General features: G+C 38.0%; 1 protein-coding gene across 8 annotated transcripts in view; it reads left to right on the forward strand.

Moving 5' to 3' along the window:
* Positions 1-24,485, forward strand: part of NSD2 (nuclear receptor binding SET domain protein 2) — a 103,946-nt gene that overhangs the window by 68,153 nt on the left and 11,308 nt on the right. For 6 of the 8 annotated variants that reach the window (XM_087737883.1, XM_087737886.1, XM_087737882.1 and 3 more), the window contains exons 7-15: positions 679-756; positions 2,237-2,355; positions 5,490-5,571; positions 6,592-6,716; positions 19,717-19,848; positions 20,905-21,028; positions 22,059-22,259; positions 22,936-23,115; positions 24,168-24,324. In XM_087737883.1, the coding sequence (XP_087594009.1) occupies positions 679-756; positions 2,237-2,355; positions 5,490-5,571; positions 6,592-6,716; positions 19,717-19,848; positions 20,905-21,028; positions 22,059-22,259; positions 22,936-23,115; positions 24,168-24,324 (1,198 nt within the window). The remainder of the gene's footprint in view (positions 1-678; positions 757-2,236; positions 2,356-5,489; positions 5,572-6,591; positions 6,717-19,716; positions 19,849-20,904; positions 21,029-22,058; positions 22,260-22,935; positions 23,116-24,167; positions 24,325-24,485) is intronic. The other 2 variants (XM_087737888.1, XM_087737889.1) reach the window with 1 other exon arrangement.

A 24,485-nucleotide genomic window follows, 5' to 3' on the forward strand; every position in this document is an offset into this window, starting at 1 on the left:
ACTAGTAAAATTTGAGTTGTTTTTTTATATAATAGGTAGGAAATTGTCTACAAAGTTTAATCAGTGCTACACCTTTTCTTCATGTATACCTAAAGTATATTACCTCATATCATCATCAACTCAGGAAGAAGTATTCCAAACTTTATTCTGAAACTTTCATCCGTTTGGCATTTTATTGTGCTACTCAAAGTTATTAGGACATTGTACAAGATTGCAAATACTTTTTTTTTCTCCTTTTATTTTTTTGTTGCTGTTGTCTAGCGTTTGGTTTTGATAAACAGTCTCAATTATTTTGCAAAATGTTTGAGGGGTTTTGGAGTCACTTACTTGAGAAAGAAGGAGGAAGATAGTTTGGCATTCGCATGAACTTTATCAAATTTAACTATCTACCATTTTTCAAATTTAAGTAGCTTTACAGCACTGTAAGAAGACTTATTATGGAAGTATTAGAAGCCAACAGGTGCTGCTTTGGGCAATGACAAGAATGAGAGGGAGTGTTTGAAAGTTTGTGAGACTTGGAAAAACTTGTATAAAAATGGCAGTCAGTTTTGTTAACTATCTGTGTGTGTGTGAAATAACATCATTTTGTGGAAAATTGAAAAGTTTTTAACTTTAAATTTTAAGTGTCAAATATTTGGATATCAGTTTAAAAAAAAAACACATTCTGTATCTCTCAAGGTTCATCATTGAAGAATATTGGAGAGGCCAAACGTAAAGTGTTTCAAGACTCACCTAAAAGGAGATCAAGATCCAGAAGTAATTGAAATTTGTGTTGTGTGCAAATAGTTCATCATTATAAGTAGCTATTGAGTGTATTTTTTTATGTAATCGCCCACGTATCATAATCTCTTTATTTTATCTCAGATGTTGTCTTCCTTGACGTTAGAATTTTAATGGATCCCAAATTAAATATCTAAACACTGTAGTGCTGAATTTTGTTCACCTTCCTCAGTGTCATATTGCAAGAAATGTAATTGAAATTGTACCTGTACCAGGTGTTTCTAGTACATATATTGTGTACATTTATAGTTATCTACAGATGAAAACATGTCAGTTCAATCGTTCCCCTACCCAAATCCTCTTATCTTAAACTTGGAAGAATATTGTGGGATTTCTTTTGCTGGCTTTTTGTAAGTAGCAGGTTCTCCTGGAGCCATTTCAGTCTGCTTTGTGGATTCAGAGTCTGATAATAGAATATGTCCTAGATTGTTTAGATAAGAACATTAATTTGAAAATTATCCATATTTTCAAGTTGCTATATTTTTTATATTTACAGCTATTTGTTCCCACTGGAATAGAATGCTTGTAGCTGTAGGGCAATTTTCAGTTAACATATTTGTGCCCCTGGAGCTTGCAATCTTGATACTAATAATAGTCTGTAGCTTCATAAACTAGAGAGTACTGGAGAATGTAATAATGTTGTCATTTCATCCTGATGAAACAGACCGCTTCCTAAACCTTCATCTGTCTTTTTGAGGTAGAGTGAGTGCAAACAATAGCTGAACCTGTGGAAGGGGTACGTAGGTTAGTCACTGACCTTTTGTAATTTAGCAGCTGCTTGAACTTTACGGTGAACAATCATCTAAATACATGAATAAGTCTGTTGGTTTAAAATTACCAACATGATTCTGTTCTTAGGATTTTGGTTCGCAAAGGAAGGGGATCTTACGGTCTCCTATAAAATATAAGTAAGCTTGTTAGAGAGAGTCTGGAACTGCCATACCAGAAAGAGAGAATTAATCTGTACGGTTGGTGATATCTTGTCTTTTCCAGAGGCCCCTAATAGATGTCGCCAGTATCTTCATCTGTATCATTTGGAGAACTTAAAGGAGACTTAAGGAGGAGACTTAAAAATTCATTTCAGTGATAAGACACTGTTACAAAGTGGCAGGAGAGTTAAAAGCTGTATGGATCAATCATGTGCAGTCTGACGATATGAAACAAATGTTGGGCAGTAATATTCAGATCTTAAACTAGTGCTTATACAGGTAGACTCATCTTTCTAAAATAACTTGAGTATGAAGCAGTTGATTTGGATGTCTTCTAGAGTTAGCCTTCAGCACCAGAAACCAGACCTTAAGCATTAAGAGGTCATCAAACTGTGTTAATGTTTAACCATGTTTTAAAAATAATGACTGAAAGAAAAGTAACTTAAATAACTAGATCAGTTCAAAATAATTTGAAAGTGGGTTTTAGATTATTTTTCATGTAAGTTTCCCCCATCCCCCATCCCAAGGTAACTTACATGGAAATAAAAGAAACCAAAAAAAGAGGACAAAGGAACCTACAGAAGATTTTGAAGTTCAGGAAGCACCTAGGAAAAGACTCAGGATGGATAAACAGAATAATCGGAAGGTAATTATGTCATTGGTTTGTTTGGGTTGATTTATAGCAGCACCAATCACATTGCTGTAGTTAAGTTTGTCAGCATTTCCGTTTTCAGGATTAAAAAAGTAATGTCTGTATATCAAACCAAACTGTTGTAAATATTCAGAGATACATGTGAGCTTATCGCTGTGGGTTTTTTTTTCTTTGGTTTTGAGGATGGAGGTATGACAAGTTGCACTTGCTACTTAAACTGTGGTGAAAATCTATGCTGAGAAAATCTGTTTCCCGAAGGAATGTGCAGAGGCATGGCCTTTCTGTGTTGTCATGCTTTGTAGCTCTTTTTCTTTCCTCCTGAATTGGAGTTCAGAGATGTATACAAGAATGTAAAAAAAAAAAAAAAAATCTTTACTCAATACTTAATTTAGACAGAAGTGGGGGGAGAGAGGAAAGCAAGTAAAGCAAAACAGAAAAATTACTTTTCAAGAACTGGAAGCCTATAGAACATTTTAGAGTGGTGTGCTGTCCCATTTCTTAAGTTAGGAAACTGCAGTGAATATTACAGTATATTTATCGCACAAATCACAGGCTCCTTTTCAGTTTAGCTTGCTTGTGAGAATGAGAATTTCCCTTACATAGGTCACTAAAACTATGTATATGGATACAGCCCAAATCTTGTAGAGACCTAAGCTTAGGTTTATTTAGTGATGCATGTAGACCAGTGAATTTCCTGGGTTTTACTTGCGTGGAAAGCTTAGCTCCCAAGTGTTTTCAGATATGTTATTACAGTATCATACTGTAGTGTGACTATCGCAGACCTCGTCTCAGGACTTTAGTGGTACAGCAATTAAATAAACAACCTAATATAAGGAGGGGTAGTGGGTTTATTTTTTAAATGAATTATGGAGGTCACATTTGTAGATGGCACTTTGGTAGGCTGATTATTTAGTATCTCTGTTGATATTGTGGATAATCAGACAACTTGTGTAGAGTTTGGTATAAAAAATAAATAGAATTTCAGATAGCCAGGTTTAATGAGCTTTTTAGCAAGGGACAAAGGTAATTCTTAGAGAAATGTTGTTACCTTTGCAGAAAGAAGGGCAAAAACTGGTTTTTGCACTTCTCGCTCTAACGGGTTAGTCGTTGAATATTCATCTTCTATTCTAGGAGAAGTTTTTGGACCCTTTTTAAACTTGTCTAATTGATGTGAATTCACTATAATACAATAGATCCATGGAATAATTAAGTTTACTCATTGTAATTCCTGCTATGAAGTCCTTGGCTGTCCCTAAAGTTACTTCTTTACTGTCCCACCAGCATTCGTACACTACAATTAGCCTACCTTATCACGAGTAGACTGAAAGGTGCTTGCAGTATAGTTCATAGAGGAGGTTCTGCTGTCTTTGATGCTGTGATGCAGGTGTGAATATTAACGGGAAAATAAATAAATAAATGAGGTGAATGATTCCCATAAGATACATACCACTAATAATGCTGACTTAGTAATGTGCATTTAAAAAGTGTTGTCCTCTATCTGATCCGTTTATCAGAACTACTTACAAGGAGTCTGGTGTGTGTAAATATTAGGTAATTTGGAAACCCTAAATGCATATAGCAGTGTTTGTGCTTCTGTCCACAGAAGGGTCAGATATTGTAGAATGGTTGCTTTGCGGTTTCTTTTATGAATTATCTCTTAGTCTTTTTCCTGCCTTCACCAGCCCAGGGTACTTCTAGCTGTATGTGCTGCTGCTTAGTAAAACATTTAGTGAATGACAGTGAAACTGCCTGTGTAATGATTCAAAAAAGCAAACACTAACCATACACGTTCCTTCTGCTATTCCCAGTTTACCTGCAGGCTTTTGTTACAGTCATTTTGGATAGGAAGAGCTTTAATGACTTTTTTTCATGATGTTTTATTTCTTGCATGAGAGTTGTGCGTTATCCTCTCCTTTTTGTCCTTAATTCTTATTTACGAAATCTGAATGTTTTCGCACAAAGTAACTAAGTCATAAGTACCCATATGGAAGTTTCGAAAAACTAATTCGTTCATCGGTGCTTTCGTGATGTATGTAAAATGCGCATTAACAAAATGTGGGTTCTGTAAAGCATGCTTTAAATTTAAGAGTGAACTATACTGTACATTTTCTTTCATTTTTACACAGAAGTGTAACAGTAATCTGACAAAACTGATATTGGGAGTCGCCGGTGGCATTAGTGGTAGGGCGTCTTAGTCTACTTCGAAGTCAGTAAAATCACGGTGTAGCAAATCTGTAGTATAGTAGCCATTCATGTTTATTTTTACAAAGGAAACCAGTTCTCTGGCCTTTGAGGTGTTCACCTGCACATCTTTTGTAAAACTGAATGTCAGATGAAGAATGTGAAAAAGTATGTAAAACCTGTTCGGTAGAATTATTCTTGTTGCTCAGGTGAGCATTTGTCAGGGTTAAGCATTCTTGGTTACAATTTTAGTGACATAGTACTTGAATGAATTTGTAACATAGAAAAAGAAAAAAAAAATAGTGGCATGTGTAAGGAACAGTGTCTAATTTTGACAAAGCTTTGACAAAAACTTCCCCAGTTTTCGGCCTAACCTTTTAATGATAAATTCTCAATCCGGAGCAAATTTATGTGTTGTTTACGCTCCCTTGAAAATAGTGTTTTTATTCTGGAAATGCTGAAACAATCTTAACCATAGTAATTTTAAAAATGGCACTGCTATAAGTTGTGGAGTTGAAAGCGAGCCTCTCTGAGACTTAAAATTCTGCACAGGGTTTATTCTCAAATTTATATACTAATTCTGCAGTTTACCTTTAAATAACTAAAGGTGTTAATTTGACCAGTTTAGACAAAGAATAGTAAGGGTAATTTACATGTTTCGTGTTCATTTAGAGCTCCCCTTTTTGATATGCTGAGTTTGGGATGGATAAGTGGGATGCTGGAATACTGTGTTCTTTAATTTTCTCATTTGTTTACGGGCTTGTACCCTGTGCTGTAAATGAGTTTTAAAAATCACTTAAATGGGGCTAGCTTAACTACATTACCATTCAGATATTTGTAAAGACACTTTCTTTTTAATAACATAAATCCAGAAGTAATTGCCAGTTTTATCCAACCACTCATAAATTAGGAGTTTTTTTATTTTTTCATATTTTTTTTTGTGACAGAGGGAGACAAGCAATGACAAAACAGCAAAAACAAACTCTTCTAAGGTCACAGAAACCTCCTCTTCACAAAAGAACCAGTCAGGTAATGTGGTCAGAATAAGTTTTAATGTAACTTTTTCAATTAAATAATTTTAAAATAAACAGGTTGTCTGAGGCAGCCGGCTAAATTTTGCTGACGCAATAACCAGTTACAGCCACTATGCCACAGATGGGGGGGGGAGCATGCCCTCTTCCTTCACTACCACCATTTTGCAACATTATACTTGACTGAAATTGTGTATTGCTGATTTAGAGCAGCAGTTCACAAGTTCACCATTTGATGGCACCAAATTAAAGCTATTGCCCTGTGATCTTGGCGAGCAGTGATACAAATCCTACTGCTCCAATTTGTCATTGTGCATTAGCCCAATAAAACAAGTGCAGTGACCATCAATGTAATCAGTTACTATGTGATTTTAGTCCTTTTAAATGATGCTTGATGGGAGGCAGTGTGGAGTGTGAGAGGGAATTCTAAATAACCTTGGACCAAAATCCAAAAGTCAGACTTGTTAATGATGCTCAAGTTTAAGGTAACTTCTGTAAGAGCCTGTCTCTTTAGGTATGAGAATGATATGCCAAAGACGAATAAGCTTCAGCAAGTTCTGCGCAATGTAGAAGTGGTGATGTGCCATAGATGATGTCTGGTACCTGGCTCCTGTATATAACCTTTCTCTTAAGAAAGTGTCAGTGGTACTCAGATGGTGATGAGATCACATAGGCCTTCTAATGTTTATCTGAGGAGATAACTGTTCCCTCTGCTTTAAAGAGGTCATAAGTCACAAGATATTTTGGGTTTAATAGAAATGAGCCGAAAAAAATTGGGAAAACATTTCTTAGCTGTTTGTAGTACATATTTGATTAATATAAACCGCTTTATTTTTAAAATCAAGCCAAAACACATGGTTTCAGAAACTTACTTCATGTTCGCTCAGCCCTACGTAGGTGCCCAGAAGACCTACCTAAATCGTTCCTTCCTTTGTCTGAAGGAATATTTTAAATGGCTTCAGGGAGATAACGTTTTAAAGTTCCAAACTTCACTTTGTAAACCAAAATTATTTTACAGCAACGAAAAATCTGTCTGATGCATGTAAACCTCTGAAGAAGCGAAATCGGGCTTCAGCAGCAGAATCTTCAACTCTTGCTTTTAGCAAGAGTTCATCTCCTTCAGCTTCCTTAACTGAGAATGAGGTAAAAAAAAAGTGGTGTTTGCACACAGCCATTTAATTACAGAAATTTTCAGGTGTGAATCTTGTTTAAAAGCAAAAATCAAAGGCGAATTCTCTAACGTTGGTGCTCTAGACAAGTTACAGTTTTGGCCTCTGTGAAACCTGTTAATGTGTGCATTGCAAATTCATTTATTGTAATACGAACGTCTGATTTGGGGACGTCGAGATATTATTGTGGTTTTTAATGTATTTACCAACAAAGTTTTAGAATTGTAACCTTCTATTAGAGGCAAAGTAAAATGCCAGTGTGTTCTGTATTTTCTTCTACAGACTTTATGTAAGTGTACTACATTAGTTACATTATGTAACTCAATATTGTCATGTTGCCATAGCTTTTATATTGAAGCAAGTTTCCTAATCCTCTGTTTGATCTAGAACTGGATGGTTTTCTGAGCAGAGCCCCTTTAAGCTCAAATTAGTTTTCAGGCTGTTTCAGTGCTATTTCTCTGTGATGCAAATAGCTTCATCCCCAGTAGAGTTAAACAGGCAGTGAAGGATGTATCTTTTTGATACTTACTAATCATAGTCTTAGCTCTGCATATTTGGAACTGTAATTCTTCTCAATTGACATACAATAAATGAAATGTATGTACCCGAAGTGTATTCATACAATCCATTAAACCATTCCCCAAGTCATCTACACTGTTAAAACCAATCAGCCAAAGAGTGGCAGCATGAGGGTGAAGTATGCATGCTGTTTTGCAGGTGGATTCAGAAATGTAGTTGATAGGATTTAGTAAAATATCCGTAGACAAACAGCTTCAAGCAGTTTGTATTACAGAAGCTGTAGAGAAAACGCTCGCCTGCTAACAAGGGAGTGGGGCTTCCAGCTATCCTAGAGACTTTTTCATCTCCCCTAACAAACGCATGAGGTGCTTAGACACTATAATGAATGCAGTTAAAATATCTAGGCAATGTTCAGTAAGTGGTTTACCTTTGGGTGGGGAAAAAAGATTGCATGTTAATGGCTGTATATCTTACTGTAACTGGAAAAATATTTTAACAAAAAAACCCAACAAATTCTCCCTCCTGTACCCCAATAAAAAAAGCAAAGGAAGTCCCACAGGAAATAATGTCCACGGCAGCAGTCAAGTAAAGTAATACTGGTTCTCATTTTGTTCTCTCAATTGAGAGACTCCCATCTCTTGGCTTACCAGCTTCTGCTGTTTTGGCTTTACTGCTGGGACTTGCTGTGCAATGGCTCCTTGTGTTTGGGACCGTCTATTCAGCCAGACCAGTTTAAAGAACATACTGTCCTTTGGGCTCTAAATATGCATCTCCAAATATTGTATTCTTAGGAGAAAGATTCTTCTATTGCTAGATAATGTCTTTATAAAATGGAATCTCCAGAAATCTTTCTCGACAAAAGGCTCATTTTTGTAGGGTTTTGGGTTGTGACTTAACGGTTCACATGTAAAAAAGGATATGGTTATATAGGCTGAGATGGAAATTTTAAAACTTAGCTCTTAATCTACTCAGCTACTGCTAAACAACAAAACGTGTGAGAAAAATTACCATCATACACTGCTCATAAAACACAGATAAAGAAACTAGAAAATGAATCAATTGTTTTCCAGAGTTTAAAAGGTTTTAAAAGATCAAAACAATCCCAGTCAACATAACAGAAAACATACCCTGTCAAATAACAGAGATTCTGCGGGGCCGAGTGCAGCGGGGAGCAGATTAGTGGGCTGGATCCTTAGATGGTTTAAAGATAGACTGACCTGAACTTGTACCACCTAAGGATTGGGCCCAGTTTGTTTCCTATGATATTAGATATATTTTGCCTTTAAATAAAACAAAAATGTCAGGCATGTGTTTCTGAACTTACTATTGATCTATTCTACAAAACAAGGAAAGGTATAAATTTTGGATTGTGTGGGTGGCTTTAAAAACTTTTTTTCCTTTTTGTATTGTTACTTAGCACTTGTCTAAATGGCTAAATATGTGTGTGCCCTGAGAGCGTTCATCCAGAGAGAAACCTTCTCCGGAGCGTTAAGGGAAAGTGTTTAAAAAATAAACACAATCATGCAATGATGAAAGCGTTGCTCAGCTAATTGAATAGGATGTAATTCTCAACATTAAATACATTTACTGATTAACTTTTATATTTCTGTGTTCACTATAATACTTCTAAAATGTTGGCTTAAATGCTCTCTTAACAAAGATAGAAAAAATTCTGCATATTCCACAGGTACATACACCTCCACAAGCAATACTAAGTGGATTCCAGCCGTTTTTTTTCTCCTTTCTTTTCTCCCCACACTATTTGTGGACAGCTGGTTCCAGAATGGAACCTGTTTATGAGTGTTATTTGTCAAGGACTGTTGCTAGCTGCACACCTCTTAAATCTCAGTCCATTGCAGCTAAGTTCTAGGAAAGGTGTGTTCAGTAGGAAGGGTGTGCTCAGTTTTTTCTCGTTTGAAAGATGCATCTTATTTGACATTTTTGGAAAAGATTTTTGGATGCTTTTTGTTGTTATTGGGGGTATTTTTAATGGGGTTTACTTGAAATATTATAAAATTAGCCGAGGCCAAATTTTCAATTGATAAGTTTCTTTGGGTATCTAATTTACAGGGGAGAGAGACAGGGGTGGGGGTGTGGACTTCTGCCTTAAGAACAAACAAACATTTATAGACCTGACATATCAGAGCTTAAAAGGTAGGCTTTCACTCCCTTCAAAAAAATCGGGCTTTGAAATTGTTTTAAGATGGATGGACAGAAGTAGTAAGGTGTTTATACATGAATGAATAAATTTCATACCTGCATTTAATCTTGAAACAAAATACTTAATTTTACTTCTAGGCACTTGACATCAGTAGTCATTTCCTCCAGTACTTCATGTGAAATATGATTTTGTTTAAAATCTAATTCTTAATGAGCAATTGGTAGGGCCAGATGTGAGAAAGATACTCAACACTTCGGAGTCTGCAAAAGCTCGGAGTTGTTTTTTTACTGCCTATGTAAGACTTGGTGTAACCATCCAAAACCTCATGATATTTGTGAGAAGAGAGAGAGGTGGTGTATTCTTGTTTCTTTTTTTACCTTGGCCTTCCACCCCCCAGTAATGTAGCAGGTGCCAGTAGAGTGTAACCAGTATTTTTTTAATAAATAAAAAAGGCTTGACATTACCATTACTGCTGGATTATTGACACACTTTGTGTGTTTGCACGAAACATATCTGCTTTAGCTTTTCAATCAATTTTTGTGGTTATTGGCGTGCTTCGTTAAATTGGATGGATTTGTTGACAGCAGATAAGTGTCATATTATCCTGCAGGGTCTAGATACTACTTCTGAACTTTGTCAAAGAAATTGTAACTTTTTTTTAAGAGAGGTCAAAATAAAGAACATGTAATACTCTAAATTCTTAGCTAGTCTGTCATTCATCATATCCTCATGAAGTATGAGCTGACCAGCAGATGGCAGTTTAAAGAAGCCTGTGAAAGATTTTGAAGGTGTTGCTTCTATCGTAAGTTCCTTATGTCTTCCCTAGAGGGAATTCTTTCTTCTTTCTGTAACATCCAGCGTCAAAACAAGCTCAGTTGCTGGTTATAGCTACAACTTCTTGCGTTTCCAAGGCCTAATAATGCAAGTTATAACGCAAGCCTTAAGTGTTGCTCTTTTTCTGCATATTAAACAGTATGGTTTTTTTCTCATTACTGGTTTGAGGCAGATTTTTTATCTGCATTTTTTAATGGGTATTATTAGCATGTGTACACAATGGAGAAAACCATGTACAATTCTTAAAAGGTAAGGTATTTGATTGAGAAGGCAGTCTTGAGACATGTACAACTTGTGACTAAAAAAGTACGTCAGCTCCATTTATTGACCCTGGAGTCTAGTTGTCCTACAGTATACAACTAAAATATTCTAGGCACGCTTACTGAAGGTAAAAATAACTGTCTTTGACATCCTAAGAACAGGAAGGAAGAAGGGAATTCACGTTATTTTAAAGAAACTACTGCCCTAAGGAAGATGTAGTTGAAGCTAACCTTGCAGATTGTTAAACGAAATCAGTATGCTTCTAGCGTTTCATTCTAGCTTCCTTCGAAGATAATTTTCTCTTCAAAACAATACTGAAGGATAATTTAATATATAGTGTCACTTTAAATCCTTTGACTTAGCAGACAGTTGTTTCCTGTGTTTGTTTCTGTATGCCTATAGATTTATTTTTTCCTGTTTCGAAGCACCAGTAAGCAGTCAGGGGTACGTTTCTGTGGAACACTGCAAGTAATTGGACTTGTTTCTTGCTAAACCTCTGCTAAAGCCTCTACTAATTGAAATGACCTGCATCGCCCACCAGATCATACAGTTTTGTTATGATGCTTCCACTTTCACATGGAAAAAAGTTCTAGGCTTGACTCTTGTTCTTTGGCAGGACGTTCTGTGTAGAAAATTAAGTTTCTTATGTAACTATTCTCATCTTGTGTATTACTTAGGCTTCAGAGCGCAGAGAATCTGTTTACTGAATGTTTACATAATGTAGGTTTTTATTCCACATCCCCTACCAAAGTACCATGAGTATCTGTAGGCAATTTTATAATGTTTTAAAATGTTCTCAGAGTTTTAATTAACTTTCCAGGCAAATTCAGAAATGCATAATATCCTTATCTGAAACGTCTAACTCCTGCTAATAATAAAAATGAAACTTGTCCCAGGCCGTCTTTTTTGCTATTATAGTACTGTGTACACTTGTGGCACCGCATACTTAAAGAATTTATCTAGTCTAGCAGTATGGGCCAAAATACCATTCTTCATTCAGTTCAGGAATTCTTATACTGAAATAAAGGAAATGTTAACTGTAACTCAATTGGCTCTGTCAGTTTTTCTGTCTCCGTGTGGGTGCACGATAGATTGTCTTTTGAATACAGTCTGACCTGTTGTTTGTATGTTGCTTATTGACTTACTCCTATATAAGTTGTGCTTAGATTAAAAAAAAAAAAACCAACCCAAAACAACCCTCTAGCCATTGAGACTTTGTTACTAAGAAAAAAAAACTGCAGTTGGTGTTTCTCTGTGGAAAGACTAAAGAGTTTGCTTATCAGAACATGCATGCTCGAGCTTTGTAGACAAAGCTCTTAGCCAGGCCAGACCGCTTCCTCCTGGATGACTGTGCTATAGCAATCACCGACTCGGAAGTCACGTCAGGAGGTCTCAGCTTGTAGCAGTGTCCTTAGTTTTAAGCAAAGTGGAACTTTCTAGCCAACAGCATTCAGAAGTCGTGGAAACATGCTTCTAAAATGCTTAGAAAAAGATGCAATGTGTCTGTTAAAGATAGCAGATGACCTGAGAGAGGATGCCACTTAAGCCAGCGCGTGTCTTAAGACAACTCTGAAAGAGTGGTAGGTCGCTCTTTGTGGGCCCTTTCTTTTATGGATCTTGCTGTGCGGGTGACATGCCTACCAAACAAAAAAGCAGAAGGAAATGATTTTCTGCCGTGCTTTGTTTTTATTTTATATACCCCTAGCTTTAAAATAAGTATACATAGTGGATTCTGTTTCCATTTGACATTCTACAGCTGGGATTATAAAACAAGAGATGCTCAAGTAAAACAAGGGGAAGCGGGAGGGTCAACTTTTTTGGCTCTGGAAAAATTTGCCCTTTAGTTGCTTTTATAACTGCCTAACCACAACGTGACGGAACACCTCCGTTGTCTTGAATAGGACTAAGACCAAAGCTTGTATTCTTCATGCTTAAGAAGTGCAGTTAAGCATGCATATATGAGTAACATAAGAGTTGTTTCTATAAGACTGAAAGAGTTAATAAAGTGAGTTTTCTGAGGAAGAATCTTTCTTAATGAAAATTGCACTTTGGTAGCTAGAAAAGTCTGAAAAGGTGTGCGACTGGTAGAGTAGGAACTGTTGGAGCCCATTCCAGTGTAGGCACCATAGGTGCATAAATGTTAGCAACTTTTTCATTCAAAATTTCCAAATTGGTTTTGAACCTTCCAACACTGGGCAGGGAAAGCTTGTCTGAATTGGATCTAGGAGAGGAGAAGTCCTAGTGAAGCTGATAAGCACAGAAGTGTGAATGTTGTTCACCTTCCAATTGCTAACACACAGTGACTAGTATTTGAAACTTGCTTCTGCTCCATGAGGCACGAGTTTTTGCCTTGACAAATACCGATGCTCTAGTCCTTTAGGATGTCCTTTAGCCAGGAGGTACTTACAGGGAAGAAAAAAAGACACCAGCACCACCCCCTCCCCGCCCCCAGGGTAACGTTGAGCCAGCAAAGATGCTTTTATAGATCATCTTCTAAAAATGAAGACTTAATCCTAAGCCTAAAACAAAAAGCACGTTTAATAGCCAGGTCAACAGCTCGATTGGGGGCCAGTCTTGACAAGCAGAATGGTTGCATTTTAGGTTCTTGCTATGGTAATTTCTTAAATTCTCAGGCTGCAGATGGAATGAGTACAGCCATTTATTTTCAGACCTGGAATTTCTGAACCTCTTTTTCCTTGGAATTAGAGTGTAGATGTTTTGCTGGCACTGGTATTTACTATTTGATTTTGGAGCTGTCTGAAAGGAAGTATAAAATTTTAAATGGAAAACAAAATTTTTTCCTCAAGTGGGTGAGTGGATGGAGCAAATGTCCACATAAGTATTTCACTTCATCCTCACCTGTTTCTTTGAAACACAGCATCGTTTGAATTTTTAAATTCCAGGCTGTCCTTTCTTGTGTTGTGTATGACTGGATGCCAACTGAGGATATGTCAGTGCCTTTTTTTTTATTAAGTGAAATTTCAGCCATCCAGATGTGGAACTAACGATACCATTTGCAGAGTTCACCCACGTGATTCTAGAAATATGCAAGCTGAGTGTACATACCAGCTTGCATCCAGCTTTTTTTTTTTTTCTTTTTTTTAAAAAAAGCCAGAGGGAATGAAGAATTGGCTCACGTTTCTGCTGAGGTGTGTGGCTGAGACTGGAATCAGGTACCTGGTTGCAAAAAATGCTTAAAAAGTTGTTGTAGGCCTGAACTCAACATTTAGCTGTACTAAATGGTGTGAGAAGCGTTTCCCTATGTTCGTGCTTATGCTTTCACCTTTGAACGCTTTAATTGATGGTGCAGTGAACTGTGCGGTTATCTGAAACTCAGTGTTGCAGATGAGGAGGGTCTTGCAGTAGGAAAAACATTTGAGAAGTGATTTTGTACACAGCGCTTCTGTCAAATCATCTTCCTGCCCCTCTTAATCTTTTTAGAGAGCTTCAATCAACAGGCAAAATTAAGAATATAAACATATAAACTCACAAAATGCACAGAGCTGACTCAATTCCTTTTAATACTCTAATGTCTTAAGTCTTATTTTAAATGTACGGAATTGCACACGTTTCCTCCTCTTTTCTTAGCGTGCCCAGCAGCCTCCATCAAAAACAAATTCTCATTGACTCGGCGTAATCATGAGAAGGAAACTCCATTATTCCACAAACAGTCCTTGCATCTGTATGCACGTTGTATATCCCTTTTGGACAAAACGGGGAGAAGTAGTTCAGGAAGCAGTAAAAAAAAAAGTAAATCTTACCCTTATATTTAGCAATTAAACAATTACGCAGTATCCAGTGGCGGTTGCTGGTGTCATCTGGCTTTATGCAACAAATATTGCACTGTGCAAAGCATCTTCATTCAGTTAAGAATTAATGCTGAAGAAAGAATCCATTAAACGTTTATTTTGGTTATTGTGAACAGGGAATTTTAGCATATAGTTCAAAAGAAAATTTAAAATTCTTTGGGGATACAAAGTCTTGATATGTTGATTCCTGTACCGTTGTGGGTCTGAGTAACTATTGCAAAAAAAAAAAAAAAAGTTGTATAAGATGTATGATCAAAATACCTTGAGATGACGAGACCCAATTCTTAAACTAATGACACATTGCCACAATTTGTATCTTTTCACTGGTAAAAATATAATACTAAATCCGAAGAATTTACAGACATGCCAAAATGTTGTCCCAGTTTGACTCAGTAACAGTTATTTTCCCAATAACAAAGCTATGGAGAACTTGGAAAAATGCAGTAACGTGTCCTTACGTGTTCCCTTTGAGTCTTACGTGTGAGTAGTGACTAATCCGTGATACGCACGGGAGAGGCAAGGTTGCCTTGGCAGCCTGATGGCAAATTTGTCGCTGCTGTGAGCAACCGTATTCTGAGCCTCATTGAGCCCTGAAGTAAGGTCTGGCCCAGCCCAAATGAAGAGCAAAGCTCGTGATTTGGTTTTTAGGCCAGTTTTTTCCCTTTCTCTCACTTGTGTACGCAGATTGCGCAGTTTCCAGTAGAAAGAGCTGCGTTTGATTTCTGAAATGCCGCCCGGTTGCTCAGTGTTCAGGCAGCGCGGTGTGAAAGCCTCCACAGGCAAGTACTCGCAAAATAATGTTGATGTTCAATAATTGAAGGAAATGGGACGGAAAGCCTGGCTGATGTGCAAAATGTAAAGTTTGATGGTGCTTGCGATGACGCTAACTTCAGCAGAAGAAGGGTATCTTCTGTGGTGCAGCATCGGTAATTGCTAATGAAAAGTGGAGATGATTATAGAGTTCAGCTACAATTTCATTGCAGAACCTTGTCACTTGCTATAAATCTGAAGTGAACAGCCTTGCCTTTTTTCCCCTGAATTTGCACTCTTAAAAACAGTACTTTGCCTTTATGAGGAAGAAGAAATTACTCAAAATGTAAACCAGAAATAGCAAACCAGCAATCGCTACAAATTGCTAATTAACAGGTTTTGCCACTAATCTAAATGTTGATTACTTTGAACCTTGGCCTGAATATCAGAAGAGTTAATTACATGCAATTTACTTTGCTAAGGAGATTATATTACAAAAGTAAGGACGAGACAAGCTCTGGCATGATCACAAGGGAAAGGTTTACGTTTGTAGCTTACCAATTCAAGAAAAAAGCCCTCAAAAACCTGTGCTGATTTTTATTGAATGCTGTGATTTGGACACTTGTATGTGAACTATTAGACCTTCCATTATGGAAAGTCATGTTAACAAACCACAAAAGCGTGATGTTTTATTTTAGAGGTGGCTGCGTTGCACGTCAGCATGAACTGATTTCCAGCAATCGTCTTGTAGATCATCTTTAGTTAGCGACTGTTTCAATCTAAAAGTATTTTTATTGTGAAACTCAACCGTCCCATTAGTGAATCAGAAATTTCTAGTGCCGCTGCATCTTGCTTGGGGTACAAATGGAGTTTTCCCAGCCATCTCGTGCTATACCTGTCATTAGGTTGTCGTAAGTCCTCTCTGAGAAACGTTAGATGAAGGTTATCTCAGCGTCTTCTACGCAGGCCTGAAGGGCCAGACACTCATTTGACTTCCCTGATATTTCCATCGGCTATTCTGGGATAACTTCAGGAGCTGAGGTGGCTCTCTTCATAGAGGGAGCTTTCCCAAAAGATGGCTGTATAGACCAGGGGTTATTTGCAAAGGGAGATGGCTGAGAGAGATGCTAGAGAGCATTTCACCTTCTGCAAGATATAAATAAGACAAGATTAGGGTCAAACTCTGAATTATCCTGAAGAAATGCTTCTCTCTCTTAAAACAGGGAATCTGCTAGCCTCCCCCTTGATTAGCCCCCTAAAATTAGCCAATATGCAAACTCAGACGATGGTGGCGCGGGTGCGAGCCGTGCCCGAGTTACGCGCAGCGTGGCTGTGGGATGCGATGGCTAAGTCGGTGGCCGTGGTGGCCGGGATCAAGAGCTGCGTTCTGCAGCAGCAGCCTGCAGCAGCTGGGAGAAGTGTATCGCTGAGCTTCTGGTGAATGTAGTGATCCTTCGGGGTTGCAACAGCCACGAGCAGGCATGCAGGCTTGTCTGCGTAGTGCAGAACCGGTGGTTAATAGAGCATTTGATTTGTGAAGTGTGTGAGGCTCCTGACAGCCGTAAAGGAGAGATCTTGAAAGATACTCTCAGTCTGGTAGCCATACGGCTGATGAACTAAAGGTATTTTGTTCCTGCTGCCTGTGGTGGTATTCATGCTTGAAATCCGGCATTAATCTATAGGCGGGTGTAAATCGCCAAGTTTTATCTTGAACGGGCTGCTGGAGTTTGGGTTTTGTGGTTTCATTTGTGATGTAGAGTTTGATTCTTGCCAGCGCTGCTCCTTTTTGGCTCAGTAACCGTTGAATGTCAATGAAGGGCTGGTACATTAATTCTGAGGCAGTATAATCTCAGTTCTGTAGGAAAATGGCTGGGATTTTGTGACCTGTATCTAGGGGGGGATCTGAAAAACTGTCATCTGCCGGTAGGGTTACCTTTCCATATAGAGGTCTGCATCCTTCATTTGGACATTTTACAGGTATATAAGCCAAAGAAAAGTTAGGAAACCATTGCTTTGAAACAAACCTTGTTCTCTTGTGACTGAATATATTTGTCACTGGCTACGTTCTGTTTCTCTGCTCTGCCTGCGAAAGTAGTGAGCTGGGGGAAGAGGAGTGCTTTCCTCAAGGGCAAGGCTGTATATAGCTTTTGCTGCTGGGAAGAAGACTATCTTAACTCTTTAAGGTGTGCTCACACATGGCTTTTCTCGCGGTTTTAGGTGTACTTTGTGGTGTGGGGAAAAGATGGGGGACAACCGTAGTGTCAAGTTAACATAAGACTGCTTGGTTTGTTTACAACATAAAGAGTACTGGGGTTTTTTAAGTAGAAAAGAAATACAGATCTAAGACCTTCCAGCTTACTTTTTCTCTTTTTTTTTTTCTTTCCTAAACGTGACTAATTGTGGCTGGTTGAAACAGGAACATAATGAGGTACTAAAAATGTTAGAGCAGTGCACTGCTTATACTAATTAATGTTTCTGCGGGAATAGTATAAACAGAAATAAGCATGTGTGTAAGTTTAGTTAAACTGTAAGGGAAAACGTTTTTGTGTTTTTGCCGAACTCCCGCGCTACCTTTCTTGATCTGCCCCTTCCCAGCAAGAACTGGCTGCTCCGGGCCGCGCGCTCCGGTTGCATTTGCAGTTTAGTGTTTCACAGCTCCTTCCAGGGAAAAGAGATTTCCCGGTGCCTGGACAAAGCAATGATTTTACAGGCAGTTTCTTTTACCCGCTTCTAAAAGGGTTGGGCAGAATCTCCAAATCACTCCACTTGTAGGAATGTTCGTAGGCGAGGTGTAGGTACAAATCACTTTGATAGTATGTATTTGCACAGAGGAAATGCATTTAAAATCTTGCAAGTAATGTGACCAAACCATCAATCTGATCCAATTTACAAAATATTTTTAGACATGATCGAGGAAAGCAAATGTTAAATGGAGGAATGCAAGTTAGCTGGCAGCAACAGTGTGAAGTAATTGCTCAAAACCAGTGTTTCTAAAGGGATTTTATAAAGACTAATGCTAGGCCTGGTTCAGCTTTACATTTTTCTCTCTGATTTCAAAAGAAATCACTTCTAATAAATTTGCACATTACATGGAGATTGGCTGACATGGGAGGTTGCACATAGCTGTCTCCAATACTAAGTAAGCTGGGCCATTTTTAATAAAATGTGTTTTACTATAAATAAATATGAGATTGTATGCCGGAAGACAGAAAGCAAATTCTTCATATAAAGCGGGGTGTCTGTATCCTGACAAGTGGCTATCGGCAAAGTGATCTCTTGAGTACTGCGGCAATTTACAGTGACTTTCAGTGCTGTATTAAAAGACTTAGGGAGATCCTTACACAGCGGAGCAGAAGCGGTGAAGAAGAGTAGCGTGTTGGTTTACTTCGGAGACTTGTAGTGGGCTATTGCATCCAGTTCTCGTGTCTGATTTTTCAACAACCTTTTTTAAAGTACAGATAAGGTTTAGAGAAAAGCCACCAAAATTCTCTTGATGCTGGAAAAAATTCCTTAGGGAGAAAATTGGAGGGCGTTCTAGCTTACCAAAAAGGATTGAAACGGGCTTAATTGCAGCGTGCTTGCACAGGAGGGAAATGTCTGGTCCCAAAGGACTTCTAATATAGCTGCAATACCTGGAGAAAGCCGCATCAACTGCGAGTCGCAGTTAGACGACTCAAAAGGGACAGGAGGCAGTATTTTGGATGGTGTGTGTGAATAACCATCCGAACGAGCTGGAAGGGAAGCGACCGGTTTCTTTTTCAGTTGCGAGTGGTGATGCTCTCCTGGAGAACGTACTAAGCCAAGCGCAACCCGCTGAGCGCCATGGGGGGGCAACGAGGGGAAATTCCGCAGCTTCTGGTGTAACGCGGGATAAGACAAATGACTCGGTTGTCTATTCCCTCCCTAAATTCTACTGAACTGAAAACTGCCCTGTATTTCTTTTAAATATGTTACTCGGTTGGTCAGTTGTTGGGTTTTTTTGTTGTTTTGGGTTTTTTTTAAGTCAATTATGCATCTTTTTAAAAATCCTCCATTTTTAACACATCTAGATCTGTTATATAAGATTTATCCATAACAGGGTTATCTTTTGTAGTATTTTGAATTCATTGTTAGCTGTAACGTTCCTTAAAAGTATTCAGAGAGCCACTGTTTTCTTTCTTCCTCTCTTCTATATACTGTTCCCGCTTTCTTGGACAATATTTGGGTCAGAGACTTTCATATGCAGCTTGAAGTTTACCAAGTTTCTTTCTAAAATTAACTGTTACTCTCTCATAAAACACATACTCAAACTTTTATCAAGGGATTTGAAGATATCCCCGAGTTACTGGCTAGGCACTTCTAGCGAACCGTATTACGGAACTGAGTAGAAATAAAATGCCATATTACAAAGTTTTGGTGTTTTGCTTGGGCTGCTGTTGAGTGGGTGAGGATGATTGTTATATAGTCCTCTTGATGAGACTTCCACAAATGCATACTCTGGTTTTAATCAAGCTTTTTTTAAAGGTGGGGGAAACAAAACCGAAAGAGGGTGCCTAAATCTGCTAGTCTGAATTGCAGTCTGTTCGCTTCCTTCAGTTGCTATTCTGTACAAAACTGATGATACATGGCTGCTTTCTCTAACATGTATGTTTAATCTTCAGATCTCCGATGGCCAAGGAGATGAGCGGTCAGAGTCTCCCTATGAAAGTGCTGATGAAACTCAGACTGAAGTGTCTATCTCATCCAAAAAATCTGAGCGAGGAGCAGGAACAAAAAAAGAATATGTGTGTCAGGTGAGAGATGTTAGCTGGGGCAGCGAGCCACGTTTTCCGAGGTTTCCTAGAAAAGGTCTTTTTAAATATGCAAATGACAATATTAGGCCAGAAACAGGCTTATCGCATGTGTCTGAGATGTCTGTCAGTGATGAGGGTGCCATGCCAGTAAATGGGATTCTTCATTCCTAATTATTTTTTTTTTCTTGACCTCCAGTAAGTGGCTTAGCCTTTCTGCTTGAGTTTCCAGACCTGTAAGATAAGCATAGTTTGTAGCTCAGAATAAGTGCGCGAGCGTTGCCAGGTAACTAGCTAAATGATTGAGAGCTGCTCGCTTATCTGGTAATGAAGAGGAGAAAGTAAAACCCCGTGGGTTTTGTGCTTCTGCGTGCAGCAGAGGTTGCAGCGATGCATTGGTAGCAGCGTGCGTGTGGCCTGCTAACTGAAAGCAAAAAGCTTTCTCAAACTATTCTAAAAGAGTTTTTAGATTACGAAATGATAACACGATACAAATGGACAGATCAAATTTGTTTCCACGAGACTGGGCAAGCAGTTGTATTTCCATTTCTTGTACATAGTGATGATGAGGTTATATCTATCTTTAAATGTTGGCTAATCCCTTAAATTCTGCCAGCATTATTGTTCGATTCATTTTTAGTTATGCATGTGTCATTGCTAACCACTCGGACATAGAAGTATCGTTGTGCCACCTAGATTAATTTCCTTTTGCCAAGGAAAAGGAAAATAAGGATGCTTTTTAACCCTACTCAGATGCATCAGTGTGCTCAGGGAAAATTTCTTAAAGCTTTTTTTCTTTCCCTTTTTTCTGTCAGATTGTGTTTACTCATGAACCGTGGTTCTATGAGTGATATTTCTAGCAGTTTAATGACTATTATCTGTTTCGACTGGAAGCCAGGGCATGTGATGATACTTGTAAAATTATCTTTCACTTGTTAAATTTGATTTCAACAATGGGAAAAGAGATTTTGAGGAGCAATATATGAAAAGGGATAAAGAAAACAGTTTTTTCCACATATGAACTTTTCTTTAACATTCAATGCCTTTGTGTTGTAAAAGCTGTGTGAAAAAACAGGTGATCTCCTACTGTGTGAAGGACTTTGCTATCGAGCTTTTCATGTAAGCTGCCTTGGGCTCTCTGGAAGACCAGCAGGAAAATTCATTTGTAGTGAATGTACATCAGGCAAGTTTGTCCCTTTCTATTAATAAAAAAAAAAAAAGTTGTAGTTTTCCCGTACGTTGTTCTAGGAAATCATCATGGACAGAGTATGTATCTCTGGAGAAATCCTGTTTATCCTTTGGTGCCTGACAGGGTGGGAGTTCCTGTAGTACCATTACGTGTGCCATGTTTTAAAAGCTCACGCTCTTTTCAGTGAGAACTCTCTTGCAACTGGGCTGACTCAGTCTGAATTCCATTGCCTTAATAATTGCAGGGTATTTGCTCTCTGAATACAATTACAGGTTAGATTTAAAGTCTGTCACAAAGACTTAAGAAATCCTAGACAAAAAGCAGCAAGTGAAACGTTTTAAGTCCTTTTTCAGTCCTTTGTGTGTCTATATCAATTCTTTTGCTTTTCCTATTAAAAGACTACCTTATTGCTATTAATTTCATTTGCTTTTAATCCTATAATAACCGCTTGGAAGTTCCTAATCTTAAAACTTTACGTAAAAGATTTGCGTTCTTGCTCATAAGCTCAGTTCAGTACACGTGGTAAACCTTGTTGGAACAAGGCTGCTTCAAAATAAAGCTTTTCCAAGCGGTCCAGAGAGAAGATTAGAGGATGCTTGTCCTTGGTTTGTGGACCTACTTCAAATTTCACAGGAGCACAAGACAACCCATCAACCTATTTCATTGCTTTAAACAAAAAAAAAAAAAAATTCAGTCATCCTGGCGTACTGAGGCTTATAAATAAGAACGTAAAAGGAGATCGGTGAGGCTTTGGGTGTTGTTGTGTACACTTTAACTGCAATGGGTTTGCGTTGTAACTTTATATTATCTGTATCTGAACAGATTAATATTTAACACTAAAGAGTTAAAGTAAATAGATTGCTGCATCAAATAACAGAATTTGATTTGAGTTTGTTTTAAAAGAAAAGAAAAAAGAACAAAAGCAACTCCCCCATGTATAACAAAAACTCACAACAGAAGCATTTTAAATGCACAGGTTTGGATGAAAAATTAGTGACATTACTTTTATTACTTTTGCCGCTAGGTGTGCATACCTGTTTTGTGTGTAAAGAGAGAAAGGCAGATGTGAAACGCTGTGTCGTCTCTCACTGCGGAAAATTCTACCATGAAGCTTGTGTGAAAAAATTTCATCTTACTGTGTTTGAGAACAGGGGGTTTCGATGTCCTCTCCACAGCTGCCTAAGTTGTCATGTTAGTAACCCCTCACATCCACGAATTTCAAAAGGTAGTTTCATTTTACGTTTTTATGACTGATGAATTAAGTCTGTTTATGGTATGTTAAGGTAAGGAATCTGTCCATTTAATAGCTGCTCGCTGCAATTTTTCAGGCATGCCTGTACGATTGATTAATTCAGAATTTTTAAAAAAATAATAATTGCATAATTTCTAGTCAACATTAGTATTTACCTTGTGTTTGTGGTTTTTTTAACTAGCTTTCAATTATCTATCGTTAACGATGTTTTCTTCTCAAGAGAGAATGAAATCTAGAATGCATATACGATGATGAGAGACAGGCTGAGCAGAGCGAGGGCAAGACCGGTGAACGTACAAAGACGGCGGCAAGGCTCGCCGAATGTGGAGACGTTGGATTCTGTGCATATTTTTAGCTTTGGGCAACGTCTGTAGACAAAATGGCATGACTGAGGAAGGCTTGTCTACCCTGATGTGCATAGTTAAAGCCTTCACGTTTAAATATTATAGTGCTTTAAACTCAGTGTAAGGTTCTTTAAACACCTTTGTTAATTCAGTATTGTTGCTAAATGCAAATACACAGGCTTTGAAAACATAATTGGTATATTTTTTTGTGTACACAGGCTACCTCAGGCAGCCATACCGTTTTTTAGCTCAAATAATAAATCAGTTTTATTCAAAAATAATATGGCAGTATTCTGCTTTGCTAGGAAAGATGATGCGCTGTGTTCGCTGTCCTGTTGCATACCATGCTGGAGACGTTTGCATTGCTGCGGGATGTGCAGTCATCGCTTCCAACAGCATTGTTTGTACGAATCATTTCACTGCCATGAAAGGAAAAAGTCATCATGCGCATGTCAATGTGAGCTGGTGCTTTGTGTGTTCAAAAGGTAAACTGATGTAAAACTCTTTCATAAATGCAGCACGAAAACGTTTTATTCTTCAATTTAAATTTCATTTTACTAATCCGTTTATAGAAAATTATTAGAAATGCAGCATATTAAGTTAGGCTCCGTTAGGTATTGAAATAACTTCAGGTTGGCTTGTGCTGCTTCAAGTTTTTGAGTATCCTTTTTTTGCAGATACAATTTATTAAAGAATATTTTACTTGGACTTTGTTCGGCAGCCAGAAGCCTGGTTTAATTCTTTGCCAGAGACACGTAATGAGAAGTGCTTCTCTGTTCTTTCCCTTGTGTTCAATGTACTGAAGCTTTTTGTGTTTCTTTATTGTTAATACGTAATATTAAAACATAAATATTTTAAGAGTTGCTCTTAAGTTTAGCAGCAGACAGCAAATTGAATCAGTATTAGTTGTTGCTGGAAGTGCCGCTAATTAAGGGTGTTTTGTTTTATGTTGTATAATAAATTTCTTTCTTATTGAGCACCACAAAATGCATGGTGCTGATTAAACGGTAGCAGTGAAAGTTTGCCTGATTTGTTAACAAATTAACATGCAGCATAGCAGCTTGTTAAGCTGCAGCTAACTTTCCACTTGATAATTCATGGAACAAACTAACAACCTCATTCCCTCTCCCCCCAGGAAAAAAAAACATGAGAGAAATCTGTTGTTGTTAAAATCTTGTATACAGTGAAATACTAATATATATTAAACTATGTTAAATATATTGCAGTCATTGAAGTAAAACAAAGTAATTATAATTGGCAGTGCATTATTCTAGCTTTTTTATCACTAGCTTGCTTGTTATTTTGTATGTATTACTAATGCAAGTCTGCCTGGCATTCAAATTAGTACAGACCTTTTGGGTTTTGTACACAACTAAATTACATGTATTTGTTGCAGGCCAGCGTGTTTTAACCATTTATTTTCTAACTGAACCTACCACATGTGTATCGCACTGCTTCGAACCTGGTTGGAATGCAAAACTTTTATTTTTGTCCTGCTGTCTTTCAACTTTTTTATTTTTCCTTTTTCTCTCCGGAGGCGGAAGCTTGTTGTGCTGCGAGTCGTGTCCTGCAGCGTTTCACCCAGACTGTTTGAACATTGAAATGCCAGATGGGAGCTGGTACTGCAACGACTGCAGGGCGGGGAAGAAACTCCATTTCCAGGATATTATTTGGGTTAAACTGGGAAATTACAGGTCTGATGAACGGATTTATTTTGTTTTACAGTACTGGCATGTTTAATTAGGGATCATACAGTCGGTTGCTTCTGTAGGCCAGCCTTGCTGCACGCAGATTTCTCATTCCTCTGCGAACTAGGGACCCCATCTCCTTCATTGTTGCTCTCTGCCGAGGCATT

Source organism: Nipponia nippon, unplaced genomic scaffold, assembly GCF_047370975.1.
Source record: "Nipponia nippon isolate SJK-2023a ecotype South Korea unplaced genomic scaffold, ASM4737097v1 scaffold_6, whole genome shotgun sequence".
NCBI classification, from domain to species: domain Eukaryota; kingdom Metazoa; phylum Chordata; class Aves; order Pelecaniformes; family Threskiornithidae; genus Nipponia; species Nipponia nippon.